The 17,571-nt window shown below is 35.8% G+C and overlaps 3 protein-coding genes across 4 annotated transcripts; 1 reads left to right on the forward strand and 2 right to left on the reverse strand.

The window, feature by feature from the left end:
* The first annotated feature begins 1,990 nt into the window (after window positions 1–1,990).
* On the forward strand, window positions 1,991–6,016 carry LOC113340166 (protein ACCELERATED CELL DEATH 6-like). Of its 2 annotated transcripts, XM_026585370.1 has the most exons (6): window positions 1,992–2,531; window positions 2,933–3,436; window positions 3,989–4,138; window positions 4,255–4,395; window positions 4,474–4,910; window positions 5,000–6,016. In XM_026585370.1, the coding sequence occupies exons 1-6, from the start codon at window positions 2,084–2,086 to the stop codon at window positions 5,627–5,629; spliced, it is 2,310 nt and encodes a 769-aa protein (XP_026441155.1). In that variant the 5' UTR covers window positions 1,992–2,083; the 3' UTR covers window positions 5,630–6,016. The 2 variants fall into 2 exon arrangements, with proteins under 2 accessions (XP_026441156.1, XP_026441155.1); XM_026585371.1 differs by lacking the exon at window positions 3,989–4,138 and having other exon boundaries at window positions 1,991–2,531.
* Window positions 6,017–6,089: 73 nt separating this feature from the next.
* On the reverse strand, window positions 6,090–10,540 carry LOC113339663 (RNA exonuclease 4-like). The gene is made up of 6 exons (XM_026584902.1): window positions 10,516–10,540; window positions 7,660–7,790; window positions 6,938–7,155; window positions 6,630–6,800; window positions 6,425–6,505; window positions 6,090–6,333 (listed from the first exon to the last, which is right to left on the reverse strand). The coding sequence occupies exons 1-6, from the start codon at window positions 10,538–10,540 to the stop codon at window positions 6,090–6,092; spliced, it is 870 nt and encodes a 289-aa protein (XP_026440687.1).
* Window positions 10,541–13,875: 3,335 nt separating this feature from the next.
* Window positions 13,876–15,588, reverse strand: LOC113339418 (RNA exonuclease 4-like). Its single transcript, XM_026584701.1, has 6 exons — window positions 15,423–15,588; window positions 15,163–15,293; window positions 14,863–15,080; window positions 14,537–14,755; window positions 14,357–14,437; window positions 13,876–14,260 (listed from the first exon to the last, which is right to left on the reverse strand). The coding sequence occupies exons 1-6, from the start codon at window positions 15,586–15,588 to the stop codon at window positions 14,026–14,028; spliced, it is 1,050 nt and encodes a 349-aa protein (XP_026440486.1). The 3' UTR covers window positions 13,876–14,025.
* Window positions 15,589–17,571: the final 1,983 nt, after the last annotated feature.

Genomic DNA, 17,571 nt, shown 5'->3' on the forward strand with positions numbered 1-17,571 from the left:
CAAATGGTTTTACTTGATTCAAGTAAAGATTCACCTAGTAATTTGGCATGCGCGTAATTATTTGGAAAAAAAAACAATAAAATCGATGGTATCCAACGTACTAGAAAAATCAAATCGTGCAGATTCTTTATGCCGCATAAAAGAAAATTTTCTCCGCCCTAATTGACCGGGCATAGAAAATTTAATTTTACTTTAAGTTCAAGTACTTAGTTTGAACTACAGATTGACTCCGAAATTTAGGGAAATTTAGGGAACAGTTGTTCAAGTTAAAAATTGAACTTGAGGTGTAAAACGGGCCGTCCCAGCACATCACAACCTATTAAAAGGTGAGCCCGTCGTGATGTGTTGTGTTGTGTCGTGTCAGATATCAAGACGTGCATGTTGTGTCGTGCACGAGGACATGTTGCGTCGTGCTGTGTCTGACACATTTATTTTATATTTTTTTTAAAGTAAAATTTTTCAACATATTTAGATATTATATGTAGTGTTATTAAAATAATTCGATATGACGAAGATAGAATGTCCAAAAATAAATCCTATCCCCTCTCTACTAGCAACGCATAAATTTTTCCATATAAATACATAATACGAAATAAATATACTGTTGAGTATAAATTACTAGACTTATCTTCAAAATTTACATAATTTTAAGAATGCACTTAAGCTTACGGGTAGGGGTGTCAAATGATTTCTAGACTAGCACCCGCACCTAATCCAATATTTAATGGATTTTAGAGATTTGATCCATGTCCAATCCACCGGTGAACGGGTTGGGTGTTCATCCACCAAATTGCGGGTGGATTGGGCCGGATTGGCAGGTTGGACCACCCACGCTCATCCCCCGCGTCGTTCACCATACATCCTCATGAAAATCAATTTTCTTTAATGGGTTTGATTATTTGTTGTTGTGATAAAAATTCAAAAAAAAATTTAAACCTTTATGGTTTTTTTTCAAAAATAAATCATTTTTTTTTAAAATAAATTTTAAAATTTTAAATTCAAAAAATTAAAAAATATAAATGATAAGGGCATTACTGTTATTATCAAATATCATTGGTATGGGGTTATTGGTTTTAGTACCTAGTGACTCTATTTTTTCCTTATTCAATATGCCTCGAAAAAAATTGGTAAGCCTCAAAACAGATTTCTTCTGCAAAATCCACATCTTTTTGGGCTACTTAGCTCAACAAACATTTTAATCAATCCATTTTAATCAAACTCATCAGGCAAAATGTTACCAAAATAATCAAAATCACTACCAGAATTCCTAACTTTTTTGCCAGATTATTGGTAGACGTTATTTCGAAAGAGTGGAATTTGCAGATCAAAATTAAGGGACCTGCAGGCAACTTATTACCTAGCTTGACTCTTCTCATGTAATGTAATTCATTTTAGTTTTTTTTTTTTTTTGTTACAGTGTTACTTGGACAATGAAGATTTGAAGTTTTTGTAGGTGAAACAGTGAGTCAGATTTAAAACCTAGAAAACTAATAAAGCCAGTTCCTCCCAACGGTCTGTTCCTCTCATTTAAAGGTTACAACAATAGTACAGTGCTATTTCTCGAAAATCTTATTCGTATACTTGGCTCACGTATATTTACAGTGTTTAAAGTCTCAGTTTTTCCCAAAATATTAATATTTTCAAAATGAATTAAAAAGAATGATAGAAAATACATTATTTGTTCGCTATTTACTATTTCGTGGTAATGTAGCATGTTTTAGAATTTTTTTTCTTTTTTGGGTTCATCTTATCTATTCAGCTAAATATCTTTGCCGCTCAAGGATGATAGACCATCTGCATATTGGTTTCCATGGATTTCGTAAAAAAACATGCAGCCTGCTGCCAATTGGTTTTGTGTTGGTGCGGGTTAAAATACAGTTACTCCCAGGAATTTATACCGGCGATTGTTAAAACAGAGAATACATAATAAAAAAAAGTTGTCCCTTCCCCATTCCTTATCAACCACTTCTTGGTTGTGGACCTTGTGATAGCGTTCTTTCATAATCTCTCTCTCTCTTTACTGCCCAGACAATCATTCAGTACAAAAGTAGCTGCCAACTAAAGCTAGAACAAAAGCAAAAATATGAAGAGTTGTTTACCAAATGAACAAGTGAAGAATACTGAAACAACCCATTCCTCAAATTCCTTGAGTATGGAACTTCATGATCAACATAATGGTGAAAACAAAGATACCCATGTACAAGAAAAGGGTAAGGAATCAAAAGATTATAAAATTACCGAAGAAAATGATGATCTACAGAAGGTTGTTGAAAATGGTCATGATACTGATACTGAAATGTCTGTTCAAGAAATTCGTGGAGATGAGTTGATACATAAAGGTGGTGAAAGTAAAGGAAATGGATTAGTATTAGTAGATCCATTGGTGGAGGAGATGATCAATAGTAAAAGTTCAAAAGAACCATTTGAGTTTCATTCTCAACTTGAACTTGGTGACTTCCTCCTTGGAAATACTACTGTTGTTCCCACAGTCACTACTGATGATGCTGCTGCTCAAAATGTCCCCTCATCTGGTAATTATAAGTTGTTTTTAGTTTTAAGTTTTTTTTATGCAACAATTTTAGAAAAGTGCAATATTTAGTTCTATATCGATACTGTTTATCTGCAGTTGAAACTCCGTTAATTAATATTCCATTATATAATAATTCTCTAATATAATTTAATTCTCAGATTCCAACTAAGCTTACAAAAGCTAAGTTTAACTCGTTAAATTAACAATCTCGCTTAATTAATAAAACTTGTTGGTCTCAAAGGCATTAATTTGTAGAGTTTCAATTGTCGTATGAATATTGATTAACTGAAAATAAGATTTGATGAGATGTAAATGTGGTGATTAATGTAGTGTGTGTTGTAATGCTTAATTTCGTTGTCTGATAATGGAATCCGTGTTTTAAAAATCTATGGAATTTGGAAGGGACTAGCAATGGCAGGGATTTCAATTACTATCTACCATTGTACCAAGCTGCACTTAAAGGTGATTGGGGAATTGCTGAAGAGTTTCTGAAAACTCATCCAGACGCACTAAACGCAGTAATTACAAGTAACCGGAGGACAGCATTGCACGTTGCAGCTAGCGCAGGGCACTTGCGCTTCACGTTAAAATTAGTAGCACGAATGGACGTAGAGGCACTTGCATTGCAAGATTCTTATAATGGTGATACGGCCCTTCATTTCGCTGCTGTAGCAGGAATTACTGAAGCGGCAAAGGCAATGATAACTAAGAATAACAGCTTAACCCAGATACAGAATAAAAATGGGTGGACAGCGCTCCTCCTATGTGCTGCTTATGTTGCTAAGGAACAAAAAGACATGATACAATATTTGTGCACTGAAACTAGAAATGAAGAACCAAGTATGCCATTTTCTGGTTATTTCGGTGCTCAGCTTTTGTGCAACATAACAGCTGCTGGTTTACATGGTGAGTGGCAAACTAGAAATGCTAACTAATTGCGCATTATACTTGATAAAATTTGACTGACATCAATCACCATGAATGTATTGAGGAAGGATACCTTCACACTTTTATTATCCGACTATCTCACACATTGGACGTCATTTTTGTAAATTAATACCAAACAGTAAAGAATTTGGAGTTAATATTTTGAGGATATGTTCCTCTTACCAAGTTATACATTCCTACCAAAAATGAGCAAATTACGAAATATAAAACCTCACGATCTACCGGTCTCAATTTCGACGGCCAGAAATCTGCAGATTTTTTAACGGCTCATTTTCAAAATAGTAAGTGATGATGTTATACGTCTCGGAATACGCTCATTTTTGGTAGGCATGTAGAAATTGGTAAGAGGAACATATCCTCAAAATATTAGATTCAAATCCGTTACGGTTTGGTTTTAATTCGTAAAAATGATACCCAACGTGTGAGATAGTGTGATAATAAAAGTGTGAGGGGATCCCTCCTCAAATGTATGATCCTTAATTGTTGAGTTCTGTAATATCTTGGTTTTAGATGTAGCATTGTACCTAGTGCAAAAATATCCAAATTTAGCTACTGCACGAGATCAAAGTGGTTGCACTGCGCTAAGTGTTTTGGCACAAAAAGCTTCTTCGTTTCCGAGTGGAAGCAAGTTGGGATTTTGGGAAAGTTCCATATATTCAAGTTGGTGTCTTTCTATCTTACTGATTTTTTATATCCTTACAACTTGTTATACGAATGGGAAAGTCCCATAAAGGGACTGTTTCGTGTTCTTAACCAAATCATTTTTTTCCTTGAAGTGATTCCGTTACAAGTTGACGACAATCGTGTTAATTGCTCCAATGGAATAAACATGTACCGGAATTATCATGTGGGATCTGGAGACCTCTCCAACAGAGGAGCTTGGATCAAATTCCTCTCGTGGACTAACTTGATTAAAGGTTAGAATCTCAGCTTTATTATTTCGAGTTTTAATCGACTCTTTAGTCCGTTAGTGTTGATTAAATTTTCTTTTGCAGTCCCTGGAATCAAACAAATCTACCTCAAAAAATTGGCACATATACAAGCCATCGAACTATTAAAATGCATTTGTGCCAAAATCTCGCTCCTGAGTAACAATGATATACTACAGTTCTTCTTGAACTCAAATATCTTGAGTACCGGTGCCAAGTTCGGAATAGTTGAACTTGTAATAGAATGCATCCAAACATTTCCAGACCAAATTTGGTTCATTTTTGATGGAAGAAGCATATTCCACATAGCAGTTGAACATCGAAAAGAAAAGATATTTAATCTCATGTATGGGATGAGTGCACAAAAGAAGATTTTGGCTTCTTGGAGAGTTGAATCTAACAATAACATCTTACACCTTGCTGCAAAGTTAGCTCCTTCTTCGCAACTACATACCGTCTCCGGTGCTGCCTTACAAATGCAGCGAGACCTTCAATGGTTTAAGGTATTATTTTGGTAACATCAGTATGATTTTTTTTCAGCACTTTTTAGTCTTTTATTACTCATTACCTACTACCTTCGCTGGTTTTACAGGAAGTGGAGAAGCTTGTACAACCTACATACAAGGAGTTGGAAAATCAAGATAGGCGTACTCCTAGAGATGTTTTTACGAGTGAGCACAGGGACTTAATGGAAAAGGGTGAAAAGTGGATGAAGGATACGGCTCAATCGTGCATGGTGGTTGCTACTCTTATTGCGACAGTGGTGTTTGCCGGAGCTTTTACGGTTCCTGGTGGTAATATAAGTGATGCAGATAATGCAAATAATGGCAGCCCAATCTTCTTACATAATAATGCATTCATGTGGTTTGTCGTATCAGATGCATTGGGCCTCTTTTCATCCACAACATCAGTTCTTATGTTCTTATCAATCTTGACATCACGTTATGCAGAAGAAGACTTCTTAAGGTCATTGCCGAAGAGAATGATAATAGGTCTTGGAACTCTCTTCATTTCTATAGCTGCTATGATGATAGCTTTTGCCGCAGCACTTTCTATCGTACTTCAGCGTAAATTGCAATGGGCTTCAATACCAATAGCTCTAGTTGCTTGTCTTCCGGTCACTCTTTTCGCATTATTGCAGTTTCCTCTTCTTGTCGAAATATACTTGTCTACTTATGGAGTCGGCATCTTCCGTGCTGATAGTAAGTATAAGCTCGATTAACTCAAGTAGTTCGCATCGAGATGACTGTATTAATTATAAAGCTCAGTTTATCAGATTACTCATAACGCAAATGATTAAATAAATAAATAAAACAATAAGTATAAAATGAAGTAGGAACAGATTAGTTACGGCGTGCAATCACCAGATGTTGAAGGAGGATAGCCAAATAGAGATAGGTTATTCTTTTATTTTTATTTTAAACCTCTTTTATAAGAAGAGATTTGCTTACCTACAACCCAGGTAGCTAGGCACAAAAAGGAAAATCCTCTCCACCATGATATAATTGGAAATAGGGATAAATTCCATGCTTTACTCTTCTTTATTATTGATGTAATATGATAAATTAAGCTAAGAGCTCTCTTAAATATAAGTTAGGTTATAATCTGATTTTATATCTTGAGTTATATAGTTCTGGTAACAAATTGGCTCAAACGTCTTGGATAACATTCAAGTCAGGTGTTTACTTGGAATCCAAACACCAGCAATGGTAATCAGACGTTGAAATGGCCAAGAGCTGATCCAGGGTCATTCTCTCGAGATCATTCTGTCTCCAACTTGCAAAATTGTTACTGTTACGGTTTTGTGCATCTGTTGTAGTTGAAACGTCCTCGACTTTGTGATTAAGATTACGCATTCTCTTATAGAGCCTCATCGTTGCTACGGAATCCTCAAAAGGGTCTTGTATTCCAGTTTGAATATCATACCTGTTCAGTTTTCATGTATATTTCTTTCAGCATGAACTATTTTCAAACCAAATTAGCTGGATCGATCAACCAGTTCAAAAACTTTACGTACCCAAGATAATCTTTTGCTAGGTATTTAAGTGAGTTGCTCAGCTTGCTAGTTTTCATTAGTGGTGGGTATTTTGCCGTATCCCTGATGAAGAGAGCCATAATATTAGATTTTTCAATCATAGTTTTCTGTAAAGTAAAAATGGATGTGGTTTGAGTTAATGTTAAGACACATTATAAATCTATGCTTGAAGGGATTAATCAATTACCTTATGAGGTTTGAGGGATATTCCATTCCTAAACACTCCAGGTCATGACCTACAAGTATCCTTGCTTTTCCAGTGCCTTTTGATGAACCTATCTTCCATATAGGCTCACCATTGCACAAGAAATCTTGGATGATCTTTTGCACGTCCCTCAGTTGCATTGCGTTTGAATCCCTTAAGTATTCAGGCCGTACACCTGTTGTTTCGAACCTAAATTTGTATACATGGATATCTGTATTAGGTTTCGAAATGAAGATAATTAATCTGCTAATCTCAATTGGTATCATTTTAGTTATAACTTTTGAACTTACCGATAGTTAGTGACCGGAATGAGTGGCTTAACATAAGCCTGAAGTATGATCCTTTGATCCTCATCGATAAGGCACACTCTTGCACAAAGATTTAGTGATCCATCACTTCCTCCCCCAACCATTTTGCAAGCTAATGCAAATGCTTGAGGTCCTCTTGTTTTTCCATCACTGTTTATACCCAGGTTGGACACTTGGGAGAGGATGTCGTTGGGAGAACCCTAGTAAAATTAAAACCAGAGGTCACTAGCTACCATGAAACAGTTAAACCCAACATAGATATATGTAGCTTGCTCAAATATTTTAACTTAATTTTGGCAATTAAGCTTAGAGCATCTCCAATGGTGTCTCAGTATATATACTACGTGGAAACCTAAAAATTAGGCTTTTAATAAACATTATACATGAATAGAATCCTATTTTGATAAGCATCTCCAGTGGTATACGTATGTATATCTATTTTAATACAAGTGCCATTTAATTATAGGTTACTTAATTTAAAATATGGGCCAAAATAATTTTAAACAGAAAAATGTATGACGTGGGTATGGATTGGAGTATCTAAATTTAGATATTCTCATCCAAACTCAAACCGCCAACTCATGCTAATTTTTGACTATCCAACTATCATTGGAAAGTTTTTTTATGTTAGAGTATCTAAAATCCTACATGGCACCAATTTTTTTAGAGACCCAAACTCTATTGGAGATGCTTTTACAGCTTACCAGGTTTGTCCGGGAGAACTGACATGTTTTTCGATGACTGTCAACCGCATTAGATCCATTAAGAATAGTTAAACAAAGGTTGCATCCACGGGCACTGAATACCCTAGCACATTCTACCTTTGGCAAGGGTCCTGTGAAATAAGCAAAGATCGACGTAAATATGTATTGCACGTACGCGTGTATTTAGTTTAGCCGATTCGAGTGAATCAAACTGTTTTTGCTTCAATTGTGTCTTGTGTAGTTACATAAGATCTAAGCAATTGAACGACTCTCTAACTAGTTCATTTGAGTCATTTGAACTAGTTATGGTGAAGAAGAATATGGTGGATATGAAAGTGATCATATGGCTAACCATTTGGTTAAATATTGTTGAACCAACAAATGTTAATGTTTGGGAACGGTTACATAAACCCAAAATTGGACTTTTCATTTGTGTGTAACAAGCTAAGTTTTCGATCCAACGGTTGAGAAATATTAGCTTGAATCTAATCAGGTTTTCATCTAACGGTGAATATTGAATGCTTTGTTACCAAGCTAACATTGATTGCAAATCCTGATTTGAAAGACTATATAAGGGAGAACTCTAGCAACTGGGAAACCTAATCCCCACACCTTACGTGTGATACTAGTTGCATAAGCTAGAGTCGATTCTCCTTTAACCTTTGGGTTCTTCTTCTAAACCAGGTTAACGACTTAAAGACTTCATTGGGATTGTGAAGCCAGACCGATACTACTTTTCTTGTAGTTGTGTGATCTGATCTTGCTGATTCTATCGTTTTGAGTACAATTGTAATAATTGGCTTGAGATTTATATCTCCGATAGGTAAGATAGAAAAGTAATCACAAACATCTTCGTCTCATCGTTTGTGATTCCACAATATTTTTTTCGCTGCGTCGATTAAGATTATTGTAAGGTGATTAATAATACTAGGTTGTTCTTCGGGAATATAAGTCTGGTTTATCAATTGGTTCCTGTTCACCTTGATTTATCAAAGACGGAACAAAACTCGTAGGTATATTCGTGGGAGACAGATTTATCTATTACCGTAGATTTTTATGTGTGATACAGATTTATTTATTAAAGTCTTCGACTTTGGGTCGTAGCAACTCTTAGTTGTGGGTGAGATCAGCTAAGGGAATCAAGTACGTAGCATCCTGCTGGGATCAGAGGCGTAGGAGCATAACTGTACCTTGAATCAGTGTAAGATTGATTGAGGTTCAACTACAGTCCAGACGGAAGTTAGTTTGGAGTAGGCTAGTGTCTGTAGCGGCTTAACACAATGTGTGTTCAATCTGGACTAGGTCCCGGGGATTTTCTGCATTTGCGGTTTCCTCGTTAACAAAATTCTGGTGTATGTGTTATTTCTATTTTGCATTATATTTGTTTATATAATTGAAATATCACAGGTTATGCGTTGTTCAATCAATTAGAATATCCGACATGTTGGTTGTCGATTTAAATTGATTGACACTTGGATATTGGTCTTTGGTACCATCAAAGTTATCTCTCTTTGATAAAGACTCGCAGATTTCTATTTTCTTGAGTAAAGATCAAATTGAGAGTTTGAGATATAAACTCTTTGGTATACTTTTTATCTAGATTGAGCCTGACTGTCTAGTTGATTCTCTAGAAAGTATATTGGAGTTTGTCCATACAGATTGCTAATCGAATTGTAGGGTGTGGTTGTTGTACCCCCGCTTTTTCATGATTAGGTTGGTTATATTGTCCATTAACTAAGTCTTATGAATATTTGCAACTTTGTAGAAGAAGCCAAAGACTGATTCGGACCATAAAAGGGTCCGTCAATTTAAGAAAATAACGTTCATCCTAGTCAACTAACAGTCGCTAACGGTCGAATTGATGGTCAAAGGTCAACGTCTAAGTCAAGATCAAAGGTCAAGTCGACGGTCTACTGGTCTGGTCAACGAGTTATATCCTGGTCACTGAGTTAACTCAATCTGAAATTATACATCCAGACATATCATCATCTCATGTTACTAAATCTAACTAGACTGCAATAAGACTATGAATTACAATTATTTATATAAACTTCAACTCAACTACAGCTGAATCTCAATCCATTTATTATCAGTTTCCCCTTTCAATTGCAGCTGCAATCTAGACAACATCCGTAGCACCACTTAAACTAGCCACCCTCTAGAACTTCAATCATTCCCTGCACCTCAACACAACAACAACACCATTCACATACTTGTCTCAATCTCAATCCCTAAATCACCAATTCAATTATCTTCAGTTCCTCACCATACTAAACTGTGAACCTTAATTTCACATGGAACCTGTAAACCATCCTTACACCACCATGTCTACTCCAATTCCAGTCAATATCCATATGTATACAATGCAATAAATTCAATCTCACATAACATATACTTCAAAGCATCAACAGAGCAATACCTAATTCGTCACAACCTCAGTTTCAAACACAAACATATAAACTCAATGAATCTTAGCAATTCAACTTCAATTATTGTGATTAAGCAAGACTTACTTAGATATTAGCCCCCCTTAACTGTTGTTTCATCAACTCCAGCTGTTGTAGCCTTAAGTTAATCAATCTCCAAACACCCATCCTTAATCAACCTCATCACTGATTCTCAGCAAAACCCTAAAGTAATCCTCAAATCAACATTCCTCTAATTCAAACCCAAATCAACAATCAATCTTAAATTAAACAAACCCATCTTGTAGTTCCGTCTAACTCATCTTAATCATTTCTCGAATCGAGTTCCAATCGAATTACACAAACCCTAATTCCTGATTTGGGGAAGAACAGAACATAAACCCTAATTTCTCCAATTCTTCACTAGAACAACTACACAACACCGGCTTACCACAAACCTTTTTGTTCTTATCCATAATCAATTTACTACACCTCTTCAATTTCATAAAAACTTCTCAAACAACTCTAGAACCCTAAATTGATTCTCTCTGTTACATCATCTCAAACAGAAAATCCTAACTCTGCTCCTTCTTAATTACCAGAATATCATCACCTTCATCGACTAGACAACTTCATCAATCACTTCTGTCATATTGATTCTCAGAATCGCCTCAACAGAATAAGAGAAAGAGAAAAGAAGAAGGAAAAAGAATAATGAAAAATAAGAAAGAAAGAAGAAAAGAAATGTGAGTTTATCTGCTCGATTTGGTTAGATAAGACCAACGGGAAAAAAATAAAGGCACCCATCACTTGGATATGGGCAGCCAGGTTGGTCCACTGCAAAAAGTTTATTTCGCCCTTCTAACTATCCAGATGATTACTTCTTCGTCTGGTATCTGAGTGACACGTTCGAGTAGTCCATTTCGCATAACTTTTCGAGATCTATCTAGTGATACTAGTTTCGCATCTAGATCGTTGCTAGATTAATTCTTGTTAATTAAAATCTATATTAACTAATCGAGTTATTAACGACTAAAACATCTCTTGATATCTCTAGATCGCCTCTTGACCCGTCTAATAGCGTTGACGAGTTTGAGGGTCTTTACAAGAAAACGCGTAGTTTTCCAATAGGAATTCCTCTTTTATTTATAGGTCGTAGAGATGTGTATTCAACCAAGCGTCTGGCTAGAATCATCTTGACTATAAACCTGGACAAAATACTTTCTAGATTCATCGTTATCTTTAATATGATCTAATGTACATTATTTATCAGGATAATACCAATGTACCTGGATTGATTGGTGACCTGCCTCATCCTTAGTTTAAGGATAATTAGAGATTGACCCTGAATCTGGCCTGGTGAAATATCATATTTTTAATGTATAGAGCTTGTTCTCTGCTTAATATTTGCTTTGCTTTTTTTGCTTTTTGTTTTGTTTTGTTAGTGGGTATGCCAAGTTTCTTCAACTTGTTGGACTGGTTTGCTATTCACCGATCAGGCTTGCAAATATTTTTTTTATCTTAACATATACTTTTTGGTATATTTTCATTGTATAATGAAATATTTTTTTTACATGACAATGATCCAAAGTTATACTTTATGGGGTACTTATTTTTATTGATTCAGCGTGTTAATTGTTTGCCTGAAATAATTTATAAAGTAATTCCAAATGATATGTTGTCTATTTAAATTCTCGTGATAATATCCGACTGAATGTATACTATTAAGTGATGTGAAATTGCTAATAGCATGTGTACCGACAGGGCACAACACATCACGGCGCAACATGTTTATTCGTGTGTTGTACATATGTGTTGTGTTGTGCCTAGCTTTTAACTAGTAAAGCACAACATGACACATCACGATCAAATCATTGGAACAACACAGCACGACGCGACATGTAATCGTGTGTCTGGTTGTGCCCGGCTGGCATGTTTTCAAGTCTCTTTGGAGGAGCATTAACAATTTGCGATGATACATCGCTGGCATGTTTTCCGTGTGAAATATGAGAGGATAAAAAGTAGACAAAATGTGTGCTCTAAAAATATCTTATCAAAAAAAAGAAACCTACTTGCGGTTTGATTCAAGAAATTCACATGATGAAAATTAACAATTGGTGAGTAAAACATAATCGGTGAGATGAAAATTATCAATGGAGAAACATGCCATCTCAAGTCTCTTTGGAGGAGCATTAAAAATTTGCGATGATACATTGCTGGAGTGTGTGGATGAGACTGTAGTACGGGGAAATCCCACAACTAACACCCCTTAATAATTTGTAGAAATCTAAACATATTGGACATGAAAATGATGATTAAAGTGCTAAAATGTAAAATGGACACGAGGATTTTTTACATGGTTCTATCAGTGCGATCTACATCCATGATTCTTCACGATAATTGTTTTTGGTGTTTACATAAGATTCCATTAATGGAGTTTAGAGAGCTCTAGATCTAGTTTTTGGTGATGGAGGAATATGGTGTGCCTCCATTTACAAAATGTGTGTCTTTCCTTCTCTCTCCTGCTCTCTTTTCTTTATATATGCTAGGGTAACTAATATAACCTTGCTTACAAATGAAGGAAACTTGGCTAAGATAATATGTACGCGATCGTATCTTGCTAACTTGCTTCCACTAGAATAACGCCACGCGGTGAGTGTCATTTTTTTTTATCTACACAGATGTTAGGTCTCAACTCTCCGTCTCAGAAATTCAAATTTAAAACTGGAAATTATGAATGGTCTCAGACAAATGTTTATTCCACTTGCTCTTATTGAGGAAGATTTGAATTCAGGGAAGCAACCAGAATACTTGAATGGATGGGCTAATGAAAATCGGTGGAACAACTAGAATAAATAAAGAAAACAAATCCATTCATGAGTATGGCAAACATACAAAGTGGTTAGGCTCCATACGCTCATTTGTTTTCGTAAGAGCGTCCAAAGTAGTGCGAGTATAACTAAAGACCAAAGACTAAAAAAAAAGACCAAATTTGGTTTTAGTCCGTCCTGTGGCGTAGCGGGTGACGAGTAAATTTGGTCTCGCGTTGATATAAAGTCCGCTTCATCGTCCAGCGTAGATAAAGATTACGCCTGGTATGGGGCGTTGATAAAGATAACGTCTGATATGGGGCGTGAACTATAGCAACGCCAGGTGTGTGGGACGGAGATTATACGTTCGCCCGGGTTCAAAAAAAAGAAAAAAAAAATGGGGCGTTGATAAAGACAACGCCCCAAGCAAATTTCCTATAAAGTTTTAAAACTTTAGGCGTTGACTATATAAACGCCTCTCTTTAGGCGTTAAGAATATAAACGCCTGTTGCCCGCATTAACTTTACGTACGCCCGACGGGGCGTACATTTAACCAACGCCCCATCCAGGCGTACATTTTACCAACGCCTGTTCGTTGGGCGTTAACTATACGAGTGCCTGATGAGTGGCGTAGACTATATCAACGTCCGTGGTGTAGGCGGAGATTATATAAACGCCTGATTATATTTTGGTTTGGTCTTGGTCGCCGACCAAATTTGGTCTGGTTTTTACTCTTTGATCAAATTTTGATCGATAGTCCATCCCACTGCGCCAGTCCACTGGACCAAATATTTGGATTTACTCGTCCACTGCAGTTGCTCTAAGTCCTCGTGATTACAAGGGTTGGAAAGAGTATACTTATGCTTGAGTTATTATCGATGGAGGATAGCCGATTAGGGATATTTTATTATTTTATTTTATTTTATTTTAAACATCTTTTGTTTAAATAAGCTAAGAGTTCAAATACAAGGTAGCTAGGCAAAGAAAAGAAAAATCCTCGCTTGACTCTAATATCTTATTCATGTAATAAGATTAAATAAGCTAAGAGCTCTAATACAAATTAGGTTATTAATTAATATTCAGTTGATTGGTATACGTTGTATAGTTCTGGTAACAAGTTGGCTGAAATGTCTTGGATAATATTCCAGTGTTTACTTGGAATCCAAACACCAACAGTAGTAATCAGACCTTGAAATGGCCAAGAGCTGATCCGGTGTCATTCTATCGAGTTCACTCTGCCTCCAACTTGCAAAATTATTGTTGCGTGCATCTGCACCAGCTGAAACGTCCTCTACTTTGTGATTTAGACTACGCATTCTCTTGTAGAGTCTCATTGTTGCTACGCAATCCTCAAAAGGGTCTTGTATCCCAGTTTGAATATCATACCTGTTCAATTTTTATGTATATTTTTCTTTCAGCATCAATTGTATATAATTTCAAGACAAAACTATCACGATGGATTGAGTTCAAAACTTTACGTACCCAAGATACGCTTGTGTTAGGTACTTAAGTGTGTTGCTAAGCTTACTGGTTTTCATTAGTGGTGGGTATTTTGCTGTATCCCTGGTGAACAATATAAGACCAAAATATTAGTTTTTTTAATGAGAACACTATAGTAGGAACATCCTTATGAACCTACGCTCGAAGGGCTTAATTACGTACCTGATCAGGTTTGAGGGATATTCCATTCCTAAACACTCAAGGTCATGACCCAGACCATGACCTACAAGTATCCTTGCTTTTCCGGTACCTTTTGATGAACGTATCTTCCATAAAGGCTCACCGTTACACAAGAAATCTTGAATGATTTTTTGCACGTCCCTCAGTTGCATTGCGTTTGAATCCCTTAAGTATTCAGGCCGTACACCAGTAGTTTCATACCTAAATTCGCGTCGTATATATTCATATCATTGGTTAGTTCATTAATTTTTATGATGAACTATAATCTGCTAATCTCAATCGGTGTCCATAATAACTTTTTAACTTACCGATAGTTAGTGACCGGAATGAGTGGCTTAACATAAGCCTGAAGTACGACTCTTTTATCCTCATCGATAAGGCACACTCTTGCACAAAGATTGAGTGATCCATCACTTCCTCCGCCAACCATTTTGCAACCTAGTGCAAATGCTTGAGGTGCTCTCGTTCTTCCATCACTGTTTATACCCATATTGGACATTCGGGAGAGGATATCGTCGGGTGAACCCTAGTAAATTTAAAACCAGAGGTCACTAGCTATTACGAAACACTACTTAGACGATGCATATATATATATCTATTAAGCTTACAAGGTTTTTCCTGGAGAACTGGCATGTTTGGCGATGACTGCGAACAGCATTAGGTCCATTAAGAATAGTTAAACAAAGGTTGCATCCTCGGGCACTGAATACCCTAGCACATTCTACCTTTGGCAAGGGTCCTGTTAATACCATTAAAAAGCAAATATCAATATATGATATACTGATATATTGTATGCATGTATTAAGTATAGTATGCTGGTTTCCACAAGATCTATATATGTAGAGAGACTGAAGATTGCTTAATTTACCGATAAGATGCTCCCTGAGGGACTCAAAAGAACGGCAGTGTTTACCACAAACACCACATATGGGTTCATGAGCAGAGTGAAATGAGATCTTCATGTGATCAACAAGGTGTTCTTTCTTTTTGAATTGTCTGTAGCATGCTGCACACTTGTTCCTGGTTATTGTCATACACACAGAGCAAGTTACATTATATATAACAAAAAATACGAACCCGCAGATATGACGACGTATAATATATATATATAGAGAGAGAGAGAGGAGAGCTGGGTTTATCTGATGTACATACCTAATTAGAGACTCCGAATCCATGATCGGCAATGAATTAATGATGATTATATGTATAAATAATGGTTAAAGAGAAGTGCAGAGATTGTTGAGAAAAAGGGATATAAGTGTAGAGATTGGTGAAAATAAAAAGACAGATGTGCAGAGATTGTTGAAGAGAAAGGATGGAGCAGCTGCTAGTATTTATAATGGTTTCTGAAGGGCTCAACTTGTATGGTGAAAGGGAAATGATGATTCTTCTTCAAAGAAAAAAATAATTATTCTTCTCAACAAGTTTCAACGCCTTTGGAGTTTTCTTCGTTCCTTATGGCACTTACTTGGTCACTCTCATCACTGATCACTGCCCCTTGATTTCATTCATACGGCAACATAACACATTCGTAGCAATCCACAAATGCATATTTGACGGGTCCATTTAGTGTCAACTGGAATATTTCCCTTACCCTACTACTTTTTTCTCCTCGAACTACGTGAAGAAGCCATGTTGGCTAGCTCCACGTATGGACGTGGATGTGCATGGTTCACTAAGCTTTCAGAAGTTCGACAAAAAGTTACATTATGCACGTTCTATACATTAACCCTTTAGTTTATGTATGTAGGGAGCGTAGTAAAGTTGGATAATCGTCGTGCCAGCCAATTCATACGATGTTCAAGATTATATACGACTAATAAGATTAGAAATTTAAAGCAACCATGCATGCATGTCTTATTTTCACAAAGCAGAGGGGAAGATGCACTAAACAATATTGCCACACGCATCCATGGATACATTGTACTAACCGTTATAAAACATACTTGAGGTGTGGGAATTTACTCAGATTCTTCTTGTTCTTGATGCTAGTAGGATACTTTAGGTCATGGAACCCTTGTTTTCGTATTCTTCATCTAAAACAATGTAAACGTATCCATTGTAGTTAATCCAAGTTCAATATCCATCAGATCCTTTCTTCTTTTGTCTAAAAGATATAATTCATTCATAAAAAAATAAATCAAAATTCATAAAAGAAATGATTATCCATACATAGAGATCCGAAGACAGGCAAAGGGAAATACAACCATGGATTAAAGAATTCTTTTCCCTCTTGCATGTTTACAAGTTACAGCTCGGAAGAAGTATGAAGAAGATTTTCAACCGCCACGAGTCCTTTGCATATTCCTCTTCATCTTTAGTCACTTTCAGCCACAACACAAATGTGGTTGTCGCATCTTATCATTTATAATACAACCAAATGAAAGTGGAAGAAGCCAAGAAGGTATCTCTTTTTCTTCTGGAAATTGAATATGCAGTCAAAAAAGGTGGTTTGACTTTTGACATAGTATATGCAGGAGAGAGAATGTCAACAGTATTTTCATGGCAGGTTTTGACTAGTTGTCGGCCCGAATTGGATTCTTGCTGCTTTAACAACTCAAAATGCAACTTACTCTATTTTATCTCACTCCATTTTTAACTTCGATTCCGCAAGGCATCAATAGTTTCATTCAACAAACCAACTTTACAATCTTAACGACAAACTTTTACGATTTTAGTACTCTCGTAAAACTTTATTTGATTTTGAACAAGGTATACACGTAAAAATATCAGGTATATATAAAAAAGTTTAGAAAAACTCATTCAAATATTGAATTGTTGCAAATTTTGGGATCACATTTATTAATTATAAATGTATTCAACTTCTCTTAAATATATCCTACACATTTATTAATTATAACCTTAAAAACCAAATAAGTCTTAAGTTTTTACTAATAATTAAATTTAAATTCTTATTTTTAATCAAAATCAAAGTAAACCCTGATTTTTGTTAATCATACAACAAATGAACTACAATTTTTCTTTTACTATTCTCATAAATTGATTAATTATAACCC

This window comes from Papaver somniferum, unplaced genomic scaffold (genome assembly GCF_003573695.1).
Source record: "Papaver somniferum cultivar HN1 unplaced genomic scaffold, ASM357369v1 unplaced-scaffold_21, whole genome shotgun sequence".
Taxonomy (NCBI): Eukaryota; Viridiplantae; Streptophyta; class Magnoliopsida; order Ranunculales; family Papaveraceae; genus Papaver; species Papaver somniferum.